Source organism: Motacilla alba, chromosome 1A, assembly GCF_015832195.1.
Source record: "Motacilla alba alba isolate MOTALB_02 chromosome 1A, Motacilla_alba_V1.0_pri, whole genome shotgun sequence".
NCBI lineage: Eukaryota > Metazoa > Chordata > Aves > Passeriformes > Motacillidae > Motacilla > Motacilla alba.
In genome coordinates this window covers 49,522,335-49,539,713 of record NC_052031.1, presented here as the reverse complement: position 1 = coordinate 49,539,713, position 17,379 = coordinate 49,522,335, and the positions used below count along the sequence as shown (strand labels likewise).

Genomic DNA, 17,379 nt, shown 5'->3' with positions numbered 1-17,379 from the left:
AAGGAGACGTGTGCACTCCGCCCAGAGCAGAAGGAAGGCGCAGGGCCAGGCACGCTCAGGGCCAGGCACTCCCAGGCGCTCCGGCTCCCCGGCTTTCCCCGGGCCCTGCCCGGCGCCGCCTCACGCGGGGGCGGGGCCTGAGCGGGCCCGAGCTGTGGCGGCGGAGGGCGGCAAGATGGCGGCGCAGAGGAGGAGTCTGCTGCAGAGCGTGAGTGGCATCTTTCCCCCCTCCGTGCACACGCACCCCCCAGGTGGGTGCGAGGGAGTCCCCGGGCCTCCTCCTCACCCGCCCCCCGCGCTGCCGTGTGGGAAGGGGGAGGTCCCTCCGCCGCGGGGCCGTGGGTTGCTGCTCTCCCGCCCCCTGTGCCGCCTGAGGGCAGGGGGGCCCGGACCGCGGGGGTCCCTGCGTGCTCAGCGAGCCGCCCGCTGCGCTGACCGGCCGCTCTGCAGCGCACGGTGGGCGACAGGTGGCTGGGGGGGCCGTGCCAGTGCTGTGGGCTTCGGGGTGCCCCGCTGTGGGAGGGGGCAGCTGGCGCCTGCAGGCCTGGCTGGAGATGGCGGCCCCGGGGGTGTTTCTCTCACTGCTGGCTGAAGCGTCAGGCCCCAGTCCCTTGTCCTGGTTGAGTAGTCCTGGGAGAATCCAGAGCTTTCCCTGCACTCCCGCACCAGGGGTGCGTGAGGATCTGATTGACCATAGGAATAGCTAAGCTAGTGCTGTGCTGTGCTGTATGGAGCGCAAAACTTGCGTGCAAATTTCACATCTGGTTTCTTGTCAACAAGAGCCGGAGTACAGCCAAAACTCAGCTTCAGAGAGAAGGGACACGGTAAGCGCTGCTGTTCTGCAGCGGGGAAATGTGGAGTTGTTGGCTGTGCTTTTAGTTAGCAAAGTTAGCAAAGGGAGAAGGGTTGAGAAGAGGGTGGGGGTGGACTGGTGACCTATACTGGACCACGATCTTCAGCCTGCTTGGGGTTTACATGGTCTCTTTCCTCTTCCTGCCAGGAACAGCAGCCCAGTTGGACAGATGACTTACCATCCTGCCATCTCTCTGGAGTGGGCTCAGCTCCAAACCGTTCCTACAGTGCAGATGGCAAGGGGACAGAGGGTCACCCCTTGGAAGATAACTGGTTAAAATTCAGGTAAGTGGGTTTCACCTGAGACGCTGACTCCTGCTGGCACAAGTGCAGGTAGAAGAGGTATTTAGTTTGTCACACAGGACATGGAAGAAGAGGGTGGGGCCTGAGCATGCAAGAGGTGTCCACGGGAACTTGCTGCTTGGATCTGTGTCTTACAGAGATCTGTGTCACCTCTTTGCTTCTGATCTCTTGGCAGGAGTGAGAACAACTGCTACCTCTATGGTGTCTTCAATGGTTATGATGGCAACCGAGTCACCAATTTCGTGGGTCAGAGGCTCTCTGCAGAGCTGCTGCTGGGCCAGCTCCACGCAGATCACAGTGATGCTGACGTGCGTCGAGTTCTGCTGCAGGTAAAGAAGCTTTGAGTGGGAGCAGCTCCTGCTTCTTGCATTACCCACATCCTCTTTGCCTTCACGGGAGCAGCATCTGGTTTCTGTGGGGGTTGGAAACATCTGGTGGTTGCAGTTGCACTCATGCTGAGCATCTGTAGTGCTTTGTTTCACTCATGCCTCATCCCATCTGTCCCCTGGCTCCGTCAGCACGGTGCTGAGAGCTCTCCAGGAAGCTGCAGCCAGCCTTCCCTGGACGTGTAGGAACCAGTCAGCCTGTGAAGGAGATGACAGTGAGTGAAAGGGAGAAGTTAATGTGTGGGGAGATGGATTTGTGAGTGTGCTTTCTTGAGTGACAGGATCAACACACAAGATCAGATAGGTCTCTGACATTGCTATGAATGTAATTTTTATGGTGTTGTCTTCTGTTTTGAGCTGTTGCAGATTGTTTTTACAAGCTGTTAACTAGTTGTACTGAAACAATTGTGTTTCAATCTGCTGTAGTGGTCCTTGAAAGTCTGTATGTACAGTGATCATCCACTCTTACGAGCTGGTCTTAGAGAGGTGAGGATGAGTACCCCAAAGTCTGTAGGCATCGGATAAGTGCGTTTTTCTCTTTATGGCCTTTTTTAGGCTTTTGATGTGGTGGAAAGAAGTTTCCTGGAGTCCATTGATGATGCCTTAGCAGAGAAGGCCAGCCTGCAGTCTCAGCTACCAGAGGTAATGTAACCTTAAGAGCAGAGCTTGCTGGAGGTTCCAGCTTGCTGGGTGGGGTTTGGGCATATTAGTCAGTTTGATCCAAGGGAGGCCGAAAGTGAAAGTTATTTCTCCATGGTTCTCTTCTGGAAGCTTGCATGAAGAGAAGCAAGTGCCTTGCTCCGTTTCCTGGAGTTCCCACTGTTCGTGCTGGCACTGCTTAGACCTGACATTGGCTATCTGAGTAAGGAGCTGAGTGTATCACAGAGGGGAGTTCGGCCTGTACATATGGCTCTTCCAGGACAGAGCCATGCAGATGAGAGGAAAGGCCTCAAATTTGCATGGCGTCTGGGCAAGTATGGGCTCTGTTCTTCAAGTGTACTGGACTGTCCTCTCCAGAATTAAATCAAAACTGTGTCATTCAATAGGATTGAACAGAAAATTTTATGTCTTGTACATGACACAAGCCTAAGACCTAATGAAGATGAATCCCCTCCCTGCAGAATTTTTATTCCAGCTGTGATTTCTGTGTTGTGGACTGTGTGTTTAAGCTTCCCCCTCCTTTTGGCTTCCAGGGTGTCCCTCACCACCAGCTCCCTTCTCAGTACCAGAAGATTGTGGAGAGATTGAAGGTTGTAGAGCAGGAGATCTCTGGAGGAGCCATGGCTATTGTGGCTGTCGTTCTCAACAACAAACTCTACATCGCCAATGTGGGTGAGTTGGTTTTGGTCAGTGGCTCAGCCTCAGCATTCCTGAGGATGGTAGGGGCTCAAGGAAGTAAAAGACATTTGAATGTGGGGGACAGTTTCTTTGGTCTGTGGCCAAGCAGCAGTATGCTTGCTGCTTACACAAGCACTTGAAATCAACCTGACTCTTCATCCCTGCAAATGTTGGTGCACGTGGCCAAAGAACAGAGGGAAAACAGGTTGAGAGGAGGAGTGCAGGTTCACTGTGAAATATAGAACTTTCTTGGGAGGTCGCAGCTCAGGTCTGGATGGAGAGCTGCCTAGCAGGCCCTTACTATGCTGCTAGCAAGGCTGCTTTTTGGAGATCATACATGAGCCTTTCTCTTCTTTTCTGTCTTTATTCCCGTCTCTGTTCCTTTTCCCTTTGGACATGTTCTCCCTGTTAACGGCAGAGCTATCTGGTGCCTCATCTCGCTGCTCCCACTGCAGGTACCAATCGGGCACTGCTGTGCAAGTCCACGGTGGATGGGCTGCAGGTGACTCAGCTCAACGTGGACCATACGACGGAGAATGAAGATGAACTTTTTCGCTTCTCTCAGCTGGGTGAGTATTTGGGTTTCATGTTCTTAGCTGAGAACATCACATGACTGTTTATCTGGGGCACCAAGAATGACTCAAGCCACAGGAACAATAAATAACCACAAAAAGAAGCTTGCTATGTTTTCAGATGACAAGTTCAGTGCCTTCTTTTTGTGCCTTTATAGCCATTCTGGGGCTACAGGGTGAGCAGGCTCATCTCACTGACCCAGCAGAAAACTGGGCTTTTGTTTCAAGTTTTGAGTGTTAGTTTTGTGTCCAGCTGCCAAAGTGGCATTGATTTGCCCTCCAGCTGTTGCTGTGGTCGATAGGAAGGCAGGAGTGGAAGCACAGAGCCAGAGGGTAGAAGTGAAGCAGACAATGTATGACAGCTCCTGTGTAGGCAAACCACAGTTTATGCTGCTTTAAGTTCTGTGTTATGCCTCACCCTGAGGACAGTACATTTCAATTTGCCTTTGTACAAGCTGCTGCGGAAAATAAGCAGCTTCACTTCAGACAGAGCCAGGCCAAGCACTGGCATTTACTTCTCTCACATCAGTAACTACAGAACTCTTAATGCTGACATTTTGCTTTAGGCAATTTCTCATTTCCTTTACAGTGTTTGACATGTTTGCTTTCTTGGTCTAGAGCTAACTCAGACCACTTGTGTGATTGCCAGTACCAAATCCTTCTTATTGAGGTACTTGGGTCCTGTGCTTTTATTTAGGTAGATCTGAGGTGGCATTCTTCATTAGATTCACCTGCCAGATATATTCTTATTGGGTGAGGCTGGTGATGTGGTAATTTCTGCTACTAGGTCTTGTTTTATTCTATTTCTCTTTCATTCCCACTTCTTCTCCTGCACTAGGGATATGTTCTGTGAAACAGAACACTGAATGCAAGAATCCAGGGAACGAGACTTTTTGAGTGTTTTTACTACCAAAAATGCATGCAGAATTTAGCTGCAGTCCATAGTAGAACAGAGATCTGTTAGATGTACCAGCCTTAACTTGGCACAGCACTGATGCTCCTGCCTACAGTCCCAGCAGAAGGACGATCCTGTGGAACAAGACAGTGTGCACAGGCTGTTTTGGGGGCCCAAGGGAGGTTGTTTTTGAGCTAGGTTGAAGCACAGTGATAAGAGGTAGTGGGGATAGCATTTGTCATGATGGTGCCTGTGCCACCCCTGTCTTGGGGGAAGGGTGGGAGAGGTCTTGTGATGTTGTGGTTCTTCAGCCAGCACATCACAGCTTGTTCAGTACCCTGGGAGAGTTGCTGTGATTTAGACATGACTTCTCTTGGCGTCCTGTGAGCCTCCCTCTGTTTGTGTCTGTCAGTGGCATGTACCTCCCTGCCAGGAGCTGGCAAATGAGCCAGGCCGTGTTGATGAGTCATCTGTGGTCTGCAGCAGATGGAGGGACTTGTGTCTTACTGCTGGGGTAGGTGTGGAGCCATCTGTGCAGCAAGGCTTGGTTTGACTCAAAGGGAGAATTTCAGCTGGACCCCTGCCTTCACCTTGTGCCGAGGACAGTCATCCCTAGACTAAATCTCTGTTTTCTGGCTGATAGCTCTAGGTATGAGGAAAGGGGGGTTGCCAGAACAGACCAGGTAAGTGGATCATCTGCTCCAAGTCCTGCCTCAAACAGCAGCAGCACTCAGATGGTGCCTGTTAGAACCTTCTTCAAGATGGGATTACTTCCTAGGCCCTATATCACCATAAGTTTATTTGAATAAATACTTGCTTGATCATTGTTCTTATTTTAGGAGTAGCCCACATCAATTTGAGCACTTGAGCAAATTCAGTGCCTCTTGTAGATAGTTCTCCTTTTCTCAGAATCACAGCATGGGTAAAGTTGGAAGGGACCAGAGTTGATCATCTGGTCCAAGCTCCTGCTCAAGGAGGGTCATCCCTGAGCACGTTGTACAGGTTCTTGAATATCTCCAGTGAGGGAAACTTCACAGCCTCTCTCCGCAGTCTCATGTATTAGTGAAATTGCCATGTGGAGCTTAGGAGCAGGGGTCAGTTACAGGTGGAAGAAAAAGCAGAATCCTTCACGTATGTTTTCCTCATTCCTGCCTTCTCCTCCCATCACAGTCCAGAGCTGGCAGGCACAGATGTTCCCCCGCCTTTTCGGCAAATGCCTGTGCAGACAGGCTAGCTGCTGCTGGTGGCTTTGGACCAGGATGTGCACTTTGTCTCAGGGCCAGCTGTTGCATTCAGAGTATGCTTGTTAGGCTGTGTGTGTCTCCCTCCTTCTCTCTCCCTCCCAGCTTGAAAGTAATGAAAAGGTGTCCTTTCAAAGGAAACAGTTATTCCTTTTCTCCGTTCAGCTCCTGATGCTTCTGCAGTGTCTTGTTTTGTCTTACAGTTCTGTGTAACTGTGGATATTTCTTTTCTCAGAGGAAGTTCTGCAAGTTTCACAAAGTTAATGAAGCATTTTTGGTTTTCAATCTGACAGGCTTGGATGCAGGGAAAATAAAACAAGTGGGAACTATTCGTGGGCAGGAAAGCACTCGGCGCATTGGAGATTACAAAGTCAAGTACGGCTATACCGATATTGAACTGCTCAGGTCAGAAAAACTCAACTGTAGGGTTTCAAGCCCTCCTTTTCTTCATGCTCACTCCATTCTCACCTACTATGTCACCATTAAATGCTAAATTACTGTCTCTTTCCAGTGCTGCTAAATCTAAGCCCATCATAGCAGAGCCTGAAATCCACGGAGGGCACTCGCTGGATGGGGTGACAGGCTTCTTGGTGCTCATGTCCGAAGGGCTCTACAAAGCACTGGAGGCAGCTCATGGGCCTGGGCAGGCCAACCAGGTGAGCCTGCTCACAAGGGAAACCTTCCCGTGGGTATTGACTCACTCCAGCGGTGTCAGCTGCTCTCACACAGGCTGTCCTCCTCATCTGTGCTGTCACTGCTGGCCAGGCTGAATGCCTGTGCCACCCCATTCCAATCTAATAATATGGGAGTTGCTTTGCCAAGCCTGTTCTTCTAGGCAGCTGCCTGTCCCTTGGGAGTAGCCCATTAAAGGGCATGGGATGACTCAAGGCACAAAGGCACATTATCAGCAGGTAAGCATCACAGTCAGATGAGTTGCCATAAAAACTCTTAGATCAGATGGCAGCAAAAGGTTTCCTCCAAAATCTCCTAGAAATCTTTCCGCTAGTGATTTTTTCTTTTCCCTTCTCTGCTCAGGAAATTGCAGCCATGATAGCCACAGAGTTTGCCAAGCAGACGTCACTGGATGCTGTGGCACAAGCAGTGGTGGACCGGGTTAAGCGCATTCACTGTGACACTTTTGCCAGTGGTGGGGAGCGGTCCAAGTTCTGTCCCCGTCATGAAGACATGACACTGCTCGTGAGGAATTTTGGGTACCCCCTGGGTGAGATGAGCCAGCCCACGCTGACACCAACGCAAGGTGTGTTGGGGAGAGAATGAAACAAAATGGGGTGAGGAAGATAAGATCTCTTGATTGATCCAGCACTTGCCTCACACTGGGAGAGGAGGTAGTTGGTGTAGAATTTTCTTATTAAACAAGATCGTTGGCTTTTGAGATGTGGAATCTGTGACAATTTGACAGGATACAGTACAGCATCAAGGGCACTTGGATACAAATTCTTGGGGTTTTTTGCTGCTGTGTTGCACCACCAGTTGCTCGTGTCTGAGCTGCATTTATAACTTCTGTTTTCTCCCTTCTCAGGAGGCCGCGTCTACCCAGTCTCTGTGCCATATTCCAGCTCCCAAAGCACAAGCAAGACAAGTGTCACGCTGTCTCTTGTCATGCCTTCTCAAGGCCAGATGGTCAATGGTGCCCACAGCAGCTCAACTCTGGATGAAGCCACCCCCACCCTCACTAAGTAAAGTCCTGCTCTCTCGCTACCCAGAGTTTTCCCTGCCCCTCACGCTGTATAAAGTGGTTGCAAAGCAGAGACAGCTGTCAGTTACCCGTCAGTCAGGTCCCTTATCTGGAGTGTGCTCCCCCCCACTACAGCATTGACAGCCAGCATAATGTGTTAGTTGGAAAACGATTGCGTGAGGAGTGGGAATGAGTGAAGCAACAGCTCTGGCGACACGCCTTGGGAGCAGCATCTGCTGCTCTTCGTGGAGGGCATCCTGGCAGTGAGCAACCCTTCTCTTTGGACCTCGTGTGCCAAGTGTGTTGGGTGCTGTGCACAGAGGGAGTGTGGGTGCCCTTCATTGGAGCAAGGAAGAGGGATTCTACAGGTCACCTGTAAGGCTCTTGGAGAGGCTGCACTGATGAAGTTGATTTGCTTAGAGGCACTGCCCAGGGGGAAGAAAGATAAAGGTTAGGTCCTCTTTGGATCCACTCTGCAGGGTCGTACTAGTTAGTGGCCGTGGTTTTGGTTGAGCCCTTGGCACAGCATGGTGTGTACACGCCGCACAGTGAAGAAGCGCTGTGGGTATTGTGCTCTGTAGCTGCAGAAACAATGAGGTTGACGCACTAGAGCTGCTTTGGCTGCAGCACAGGTCATGCAAGAATAGCTTTCCTCGGTGCCAGACTCTTCCCGTAAAGCTCATACTGTTCTGGGTATGGGGAGGCCAGCAGAGTGCATGCCTGTTTTTTTTCCGCTTCCTCTTTGTTCCTCAGATGCCTGGTTGTACTTAAGGCCTTCCAGTTAATGTGAATCAGATACCTTTGGTGTTTGTCAATTCCAATCAGTTCTCAACACTTTGAGCGCTCTCACAGAGCAAGTGACTGCAACTTTTTACCTGTCTGCTGGGACAGCTTGATCTGTGGAGAAACTGGTGCTTGTTCTGGTGCTTTTCTTGTCCAGTGCATCAGATGGAGTAGATTAAAGATGTTTTTGTCCTCTCTTTTTCCCTCCTTAGCCAAAGCCCAACTGTGACGCTGCAGTCGACCAATACTCACACGCAGAGCAGCAGCTCGAGTTCAGATGGAGGTCTCTTCCGCTCCCGACCCACCCACTCGCTGCAGCCAGATGAGGATGGGCGTGTGGAGCCCTACGTGGATTTTGCAGAGTTTTACCGGCTTTGGAACATGGACCATGGCGAGCAGGGAGCACTGACTGTGTCCTAACTTGTGTCTGCCTCCTGCAGACACCTTGTGCTCGTCTGTGTGAGCAAAGACTGAGGCAAGGGTGAGAGTGTTCCAATGAGAGCTGCGTTCTGCCCAGAGCTAACTCCTGTCCAGGATGTGCTGCACACTGAGCAGGGGATCTTGTGCACTACACACGTGTTGCCTGTGCCATGCTCCCAATCCTGCCCAGCCCTGTGAATAGGGGAATGCAACCCTCACTGCAGGTTTTTGCAAGTAAAGGTGCGGAGAGGGCTCCTTGTGGGTGCTGCAGGAGTCGGGCGTGTCCGAAGGCTGCGTCTGTGCGCGTGTGTAGGTGTACACGTGTGTGCCTGCGTGTGTGCGTGTGTGCGTGTGCTGTCATAATGTTTCCACAACTCAATTCATAATGCTGTGATTCCAGTGTTCAACTCCATAGAAGATACCTCTATTTTCCAGAATAAATAACTTATAGCTACAGTCATTGGCACCCGTGTGGCTTGCTCTCTTCCTTAGAATGTCATGTGTGGGTGTGACAGATCCTCCTGGTGAAACCTTCTGTTCCTCCTGAACAGAGGCTTGCACCTTGCAGGAGAAAAGCTTCTGCTGAAAAAGTGGCCTGAAGCCTTGCAGGTGCCTTAGAAGCATAAGCTCTTTGTTTACTTACTTGCTGAGCTTTGGCACTGAATTATGGCTTAGAGTCAAACCATAAATACATGTTACTGTTTTTTTGTAGGTAGAATGCAGGGTTTTCCCTTAATCTAGGCCATCTGGAAAGGTGTAGAGGCAGGTGGAGTTTGTAATGAAGTTGCCCTGTACAGGCAGCTGGTGGTGCACAGCTGGAACTCACAACTCTCGTGGTGCCTGGAAGATGCAGATGGACTCCCTGTGTCAGAGCGGGGAGATGAGCAGCGCCGAGAGGAGGGGTCCTGCTGGCTGCACACCGGCGTGAGCCCAGGCCTGGAATAGCTGGCCGAGGCGTCGGGATCATGGCAATCCTCCTCTTCAGTTCAGATTTCTGACGGCAGGCGGCAAGCGAGGCTCTTCCCTCCCGCCTCCAGCCGTCCCCTCAAGCTTCCCCCGCTCCCTGCGAGCCTTTCCCCAGCAAACACGGGAGGCCTGGGGCATGACCCGCAGCACCCGGTGCCTCTGGGGCGTTGCGGCGAGGCACCAGGCAAAGCCAGGAGAGGGCTAGAGGGGATTAGAGGAGAAGAGGCAAGAGGCAGAACTGGTCGGGGTTTTTTCCTGCCTTTATATTTGCATCCAAGTTCGTCACTTCAGGAAGAGGGGGAATGAGAGGTGATTAGGATGATGCAGCACGGGATGCTGTCATTAAGGCCAGTGTGTAGCCAAGCCCTGACGTGTGGTATGCAGGTTTGAGGAGCTTGTGGCATGACAGCCTGGAAAGTAGGAGAGGAGGATTTATCCCTTTGGATAAATTGAGTAGTACTGAGTGCCCAGGGGCAAGACCTGAGCTCACTGAGAAATATGTGGGCAGGATCAGAGCGGTGGGAAATGCCCGTTTCCTCGGAAGGCACAGCAGGGATCCCTTGTGTGTGTGGGTGCGTGGCTCTCTGCCTGTGCCCCCTCTGGGTCCCGCTGGCACGGCTTTGCCCCGCGGGATTCCGTGTGCTGCCGGACTGCCTGCAGAAGCTTGCGTTTCCCTGCTCCCCCGCGTAGTTCCCAGGAAGAATGGGCGTGCTGAACGTGCCAGCACAGGCACCTCCTGTCGAGACCCCTCCAGCCCTGCCAGGGAGGTGGCGTTCAGTGATGTGGAGGCAAAGGCAGCAGAGTTGCATGAGGTTTGATGCCTTGTCCCCAAGGCTGAACATCACAGGGGCTGGCAGTCCCTCAACCCTGTCCCCTGCCCTTGCCTCTGCCGTGCAAGGAGCAAAGAGTTCAGGTATCTGAGCCCAGCCTGGCCTTGCTGTCCAGGGCTGCTCCAAAATGTCATTTGACCTGGGGGCCCTATCCTCCAGATGGTTGTGTGGCTATTTAACACAACAGTGTGATCCCAGTATGGATTAAGATGGAGTTGGAAAGGTTTTGTCCTATTCTATGTTCCTTACCCTGGCACAGATCTCAATAGCTGTATAAACAAGTTTTTCTTGCTTATTCCCCCATCCCATTATCTCTGGTATTTGTGAACTTATACCGAGAACTGTTCCAATGGGAAATATTCCAGCAAGTGGATGCTCCAGAAAAAAGTTTAAGAATTGCCAACACACTTATATAAAGCAGATCACGCAAAACAAACTGATCCTTAGGCATCATTACCAGTTTAGGAAGTAGAAAAAAATAAAGTGGGTAGGAGCGGGTGGATCACACTAAGCTGTGCCTGTACAGCCTCTGGAAAAATGATGAGGAAGGTAGGTTTTGTGTGCACGTTCTGTGAGCCATGGCTTAGGAGTCCAGGTCAAAGGAACAGACTGAACATTGTGTGCAGGGGCAACAGGCTCATGAGCCAATATCGGTATTTAATATTGTCCCCAGGGAGCGAGGGGAGGATGCAGGTTGTAACAACAGTGGAAAAACCTCCTCTCCCCTGCCCCTTTAAAATGAAGGAGTGGCTGGAAGAGGGCAGACCCAGAGCGATCTCTAGAAACAAGAGCAGGGGCCTTTTTGCATTGCAGTGAAATTCAAAACCACTAGAAATGTAAAGACCTAGACAGCGAAAAACAGTGCAGCTAGGCTTCACAGGACTGCTGGAGAGAAGCTAGCAAATTAAGATCTGAATAAGCAGGATAAGTTTGTCTTATAGGCAGCTAGTATTATTTTTAAGAGCTATCCTCTGGCAAGACAAGGGTTGAAATGAGAAGTTCTATCCCTAGAACAGGAGTAGCAGGAATGCTTTGCATGTCCCTGAGCTCTGGTCACTGGCTGAGGATCATTGGAGGTGCTCAGACCAGTGAGACAAGCCTTTGGATGCCACCTGAAACTGAGGTTCTCAGCATCTCTGTGGCTAAAGGATCACCAGAGACTTCTTTATTTTAAGCTCTCCATTAGCTGAACAGCACACCCATTTATTACAAAATCTTTAAATAGCAGAGAATAGCTAGGAAGGGTCATGGCCAGCAGTTAATGCTCAGCTCCATTACATGGCCTGGGGGTAAGTCACACAGGGTTTGGGTTTTCTTCAGCAGTCAAGGCATCAGCTGAAGCTAAGACAGGCTGGTTTTTTCCGATTCACTTTGTTGCTTTTGTCACACCTGAACTTTCCAACAGGGAAGAGGCATATGGTGAACGAGTGCCACTTGATGCCACCAATGCTCCCTGGATCACACAAGGGTAATGCAGCATCCTCAACCAGAGTCCCTGCTCCCTCAGCCACCATGCTTGGAAGAGGAAGGAACGTGTTCCTCTCCCCTCTCCTCTTTTTTTTCCCCCCTACTACATCAAGGCTCTTAGTGTTAGCAGATCGAAGAGTTTGTGGCACCACTGAAAAAACGCCACAATTGGCCCGGTGTCTTCTCAGGGTGGAGATAGCCATAGCTGAAAGGTGAATCTGCCTAAAAGACATAAATATCATTTAATTCGATAGATAATAGGTAGTCATTTATACACAGAATAATCTGATTTTTCCTTCCTCAGAATGTCTGAGGAAGGGCTTTAGAGTAATCCTGTACAGTTCATTACTCAAGTGACTTGCCTTTCTCTGGTGAAGAGTATCACTGGCACCCTAAAACGCCTGTGCCCTTAACGTGAGTTGTAAATAAACCACCAGGGACAGGTTAGGTATTTTAAATCCTTTAGCTCTTTCTGTAAGTATAGGAATGCTATTCAGAGCATTCTGGCAAAAATTCAGCATGAGTACTTATACTCTGCCAACTCCAATCCCCTCCTGGAGTTTCAAATGGATACGATATTTATCTTCACTTTCCGTCTTAACTATTGTGTGTTGTCACTGTAGGTTGCTAAACAACTGCTGCCTCATCGGTGGCTGTATTTGCTGGCAAATAAAGTGAGCCCCATGTGTGTATGAACCATAAAGCTATTTGGAGCCCTTGCATAAGAACCCCAAGATACGTGTAAGCTGTTAATATTTATTATGTGGAGCTGAGAACATCACTGAAGATGGAGGGATTACAGTAACTGAGTTCAGGCTGTTGAACAGCCAGACAGAATGAAAGAGAAAACAGATGCCCTGAAGGAATAAGAGCAAAATGCATGAGGAATTTTCTGCATGCAGGATTAGACTCCAGTGGAGCATGGAAAAAAAAAAGGCTGGAAATGCTCCAGAGAGCCGGGCAGATAGGACAGAGGCAGCACTACAGCTTCTTGCTTGAGGTGAATCTTCCCCTCTATGTTTCCCTCAAGCAGGCATCAGTTCACCCATGGGCTTGCTGAGGTGCAAACAGCAGGACCCTGTGAGAAGGGACAAGGTGTTTCCAGGGCACATCAAAGAGGATTCCATCTTCTGGGATGTGCAATGCTTGGCCATTGGCCCTCTTGCTGCTAGGTGTTTCAAGAGCATTCTAAGCTGCTTTTTCTTTTTGTCTCATCTCTCAAAAACAGCACGACCTGGAAACTCTGCATTTCTTCTGCTAGCTTTGCCTGAGCTGGGCAAAGAGTTTTTCTCTTCCTTACAAAAAGCAATTGATGGTGGAGAACAACACCAGGCCCTTTCTGCAGAGCAACGTCCTCAGTGAACCAGCTGCTTTGATGTCCAAAGGACTGATAACAAGGACAGTCAAGACTCAGAGAACAAGAGGTTCAGGAAGGGCAAACAACCCTACACCTCCCACTTCAGAAGTTACAGAAATACTTCTGCACAAAACCCTTGTGGTTACTACAGCACTAAGGTGGCCATCACCCACCAAAGTATCTTGGGAAGCCACTGTGGCTTGTTTCCAAAAGTAGACACAAGCCCAGCCATCCAAAACTGAGGTTCCTCGAGGTAGTTGGGCGGTTCCAGACACACAGCTCAGAGAGTTCCGACCAAAGTGAAAACGGGCGAAGGCAGCAGCCTCCAACCTCTGATGAGAGCTGGTTGCTTTGGAAAATTTAGGACTCCTTTCAAAGTAGTGGGATCAAAACTGAGCTATTAGTGGTTTCATGCCTCAGAGATTTGGAAAGTCCCTGACTGCAGCGGCTCCAGCTGGCATTGAAGCACAACAGGTAGCTGCTCTTGTTCGCCTGTGCGCTCGGGGCTCCTCTTGCTCCTCAAGCCCCTTGGCGCCCGTCTTGGCTGCAAACCTGCTCAGCACAATGGCCAAACCCCCGGTGCATCCATGACCTCTGAGAGCCAGGCAGGGTCCTGCTCATACAGCTAGGGAGAGGGTTATCCCATGCACACGGGGAGTGCCCAGGGGGAGGGGAGAGCCCAGGGCCTCGTCTCCATCCAATCCCCAGACCTGCTGTGCGAGGGCCACCAGCCATCCGCGCCAGGAAAGGGATACCTCTGTGCCTAGTTTTAGGCAAAGTAGAGCAAACTGGCTGGGTCACCCAGTGTAGCCTTGGCTAAAGGTGTGGCATGGATGCTGCTGCAGGGTGGGTGTGAGGGCAGAAATGGAAACTCATCTCTGAATGGACTTGCCAGGCGCTGCTTGTTGGCTCAGCGTGGAGGATGGCCCCAGTCCTGCACACACGTCTTACGTAAGGAGAGAAGTGGCTCATCCCTCTCTTTGAAGCAAGAAACATACAGAGAAGCAGCTTCAGAGCTCATCCCTAAAACACTTACAGCTCTTAAATGCAAATGAGAGTCAGGCACTCAGGCAAAATAGGTTTTGATATGAATTCTTCATCCAGGTAGTTCAATAATTTTCTGAACTCCCCACCCCTTAATCCCAATGCATTCTGGAGCCAACTCTGCTTCTCCTATTGTTACTGTTATTACTTCTTCCAGGATTTCTCAGCTGCTGCATTGAGGAATAACCAAAATAGCTCCACAAGGGACTTCTTGGCGATCAGAAGGCTTGAAAGAACAAAATAACAAAGAAAAAAAGAAAAGAAAAGAAGAAAAAAAAGGCTAGATGAGAAATGGAAAGGTGAGGAGACAAAACCAACATGCAGTCAATAAAAGCTTTCAGAGAAGAGATAAGAGCAACGAAACACAGAATGGCATACTGCTTGCTAAAGGTGTGATGGGAATATGAAAAGTGCTTTTGCAAATGTCTGGAGGGGGAAAGAAATTAGAGAAGTGTAACCATTAGTAAATGAGTATGTGAGTGCATTATTCATGGCTGCAAATATCTGATCTGCAAAAGTGCAACATTTTTGTTTCTGTCTGCCTTTAGTGGCAAATTTAAGAATTTTGGATAGCAAGGATGTAATTAAGACCTAGTAAAGCAGCTTGTGCCTGCTGCAGCAAGCAAGGAACGTGGCAGCCTCCCTCCCAAACTCCAAAGGGCTGTTCACCTGCATGAAGTGACTCTGTGTTTGTAAAACTGCAGCTCGATTCAGTATGAAAAAATCCGAAAGAGATACAGCACTTAGGCAGAAATAAGGTACAATATTCAATGATTTAGCTGAGGCACGTATGAGCTGGTGCTCTTGACCATGGGACTTCATTTTTGGTAAGTCACTGAGGTCCTGCAGCTGTCTGGCACCGAGGGGCCCTTGCTGGGATCTCCTTGACCCCGGCAGTGTCTCTTGGAGGGGTGCAAGAGGACTATGCCGTGCCTGGAACAAGGTGGGCGGCCAAACGCGCCTGCAGTTTGCGGCTGCCATTGCCAACCCCACCACGAAGCCGCTGTTAATTGTTATGCTTGGCACCTCCAGACAGCCTGGCTACATCTGGTCGGCCGCCTGCCAAGCGCGCGAGCGGATGCGTTGTTCTGGGGAGACATGTTGCCGTGCTAATGGTCTTATGTGGAGTTTTAAGTGGGCTGGGGACCTGAGGCTCTCCAAGCAGGAGAAGCATTTCACTCTTCTCTAATTAGACCAATTTCTCGAGCCAGAGCATTGGAGCAGGGCTGTGGTTCCTGGAGAAATAGATGGCCCCGTGGGCTGTTCGCCAAACTGGCTGTGGACTTCACGGGATCCTCCATGCAGGGAAGCTGGGAGTCATGCTGCTGCAGTGAGCCTTTTGCTACAGCCCCTCCCACACTTCACTGCCAGATGGACACACGCTGGCTCTGTTGTCCTCGGGGCAGTCAAACCCCATGACACAAACCAAAACATGTGGCAAACATGGCAGTGTTGGGTTGATGGTTGGACTTGATCTTGGAGGTATTTTCCAGCCTAAACGATTCCATGACTCTGTGACAGGGGAGAGGTGTGAGGTCCAAGGGTTAGTAAGGTTCTGCATCCACTGGGAAAGCCAATTTGGTGCCCAGTCACACAGAAATGAGGGTGGTTTCCAGAAGAAGAGCAGACACAGCAAGTGGAGATCAAGGGATGAGAGAAGATTATGTTGTGACAAACTTTGCTTGAGAGGTGGCTGGTGTTTATTGAACCACAGGTGGGTGGCAGCTTCGACAGGAAATTTCAGCAGAGGATATCAGTACTTCTGTTTCTGAAAAAGAGAATGAAAATTGACAAGGCTATAAATACAGCTATGCAAAAACACGCTGCCTGGAGGACCTGGGCTGCGATGATAAATGACTGCTGAGTGCTATTTAGGGCACAGAGGCCTAAGGAAGTGCCAGCAAACTAAATATCCAGTCAAGCCTTGGCATCTTCACTAATGAGTTCAAAGGAGGATGGCAAAGGGCTCCAGGCTCCCAACTTATCCGGTGCTGATGAAGTCCCTGTGGTGGAAAATAGCTCTGAGAAGCATGAACTTCAGCAGTATCACGGCAGAAACACTCCCAGGCAGCAGTGCTGGGGTTGTGATGGCCTCATTAGAAGGCATGTTCACCAAACCATGTTAAGCAGATCATCTGGCGTGGGCACGTGGCAGGGAGGTAGCACAAAAAGGGGCTCTGGCACATGGCACATGGACAGACGGTGGAGACAACCTACTGACACATTAGGAAAATATAATGGGCATCAAAACCAAAAGGAGTTGGTGGGACACCACGTCAAACAACCTCCAGAGAGAAAGCCCTGTGGAGCTGGGATGGTCAAGCATCCTGATCTGCTGATTTCTCCATGCCCACTTCAGTGCCTACATTTATTTTTGCTAGCATGATCAAAAAAACCAACTCACAAGAGGGTTTCCAAATCAGAATAATTCCCTGGCTGAACACCAATAAAATTCTGACGTTTTATTCCCGCCTGGTATGTAAACACATTTCAAAGGGCTTCAGCAGCAGAGGAGAAGCAATCTCTAATCTGAGCAAGCTCCTGTGAGCTGGGAGCAGTGGCCATGCTCCCTGGGCACCGGCTATTCTGTGGGAAGGCGTCACTCCTGATCTGTGGGGAAGAAAGGCAGGAAGTAGCTCCAGAGTTTGGTGTTTGAACTTGCCTTGGACTGCTGACATTGCAGCTCTGTCACTGGTGGGCTGAACTCTGCAGTGTCCCCGTCCTCCAGCCTACCCCCAGGCTGCCCTTTGGCTCTTTTGGAGGAGCCACAGGAAACCAGGTCGAGGAGCTCATCTGGATTAAAAAAATAACCCGGAGGGAAAAAGAAATTTTTTTTTTAAAAAAGGATTTTTTCAGCCAGATCAGTTCCCCAGCTGGGCTTGGCGAATGGACTCACGTGCAGCAGAGCTGCTAGAGGCACGAGGTTTTGGAGTCATTCCCACCGTGGGGGTTGTGCTGTGGATGGCAACTGCAGAAGTGCAGGGGGCCTGGGAAACATCAGCAAGATGCAGCAAACCCCCCAGAGCCTTGCTGAGCTGGTACCTCGCAGGGACCAGGCACATGAGAGGCAGAGCGAGATACACATCTCTGAGGACTGGGGAAACTGGAGAGGAGCCAGCAGGTAGTGGCAGGGTGATGATGTGGGCAAAACTGGGGGTTTTGCTACCCTGAGGGTAGGAAAAGGCTGAAGAGTGGAGAAGAGAGAGATAGTGCTGGCATAGAAAGCTGA

At 50.3% G+C, this 17,379-nt stretch overlaps 1 protein-coding gene across 1 annotated transcript; it reads left to right on the top strand.

Moving 5' to 3' along the window:
- Positions 1-53: 53 nt before the first annotated feature.
- Positions 54-8,952, top strand: TAB1 (TGF-beta activated kinase 1 (MAP3K7) binding protein 1). The gene is made up of 11 exons (XM_038153386.1): positions 54-208; positions 1,001-1,137; positions 1,331-1,484; positions 2,097-2,183; positions 2,735-2,873; positions 3,335-3,448; positions 5,881-5,992; positions 6,099-6,243; positions 6,623-6,845; positions 7,128-7,284; positions 8,279-8,952. Exons 1-11 carry the CDS (start codon positions 176-178, stop codon positions 8,484-8,486), a joined length of 1,509 nt encoding a protein of 502 aa, XP_038009314.1. The 5' UTR covers positions 54-175; the 3' UTR covers positions 8,487-8,952.
- The last annotated feature ends 8,427 nt before the right edge of the window (positions 8,953-17,379 follow it).

Bases quoted from the DNA above. Each gene is read 5' to 3' on its own strand.
- TAB1 (XM_038153386.1), top strand. From the start codon at position 176: ATGGCGGCGCAGAGGAGGAGTCTGCTGCAGAGC. The intron at 6,244-6,622 runs GTGAGCCTGCTC...TTCTCTGCTCAG, and splicing joins GGCCTGGGCAGGCCAACCAG to GAAATTGCAGCCATGATAGC. The intron at 6,846-7,127 runs GTGTGTTGGGGA...CTCCCTTCTCAG, and splicing joins CACGCTGACACCAACGCAAG to GAGGCCGCGTCTACCCAGTC.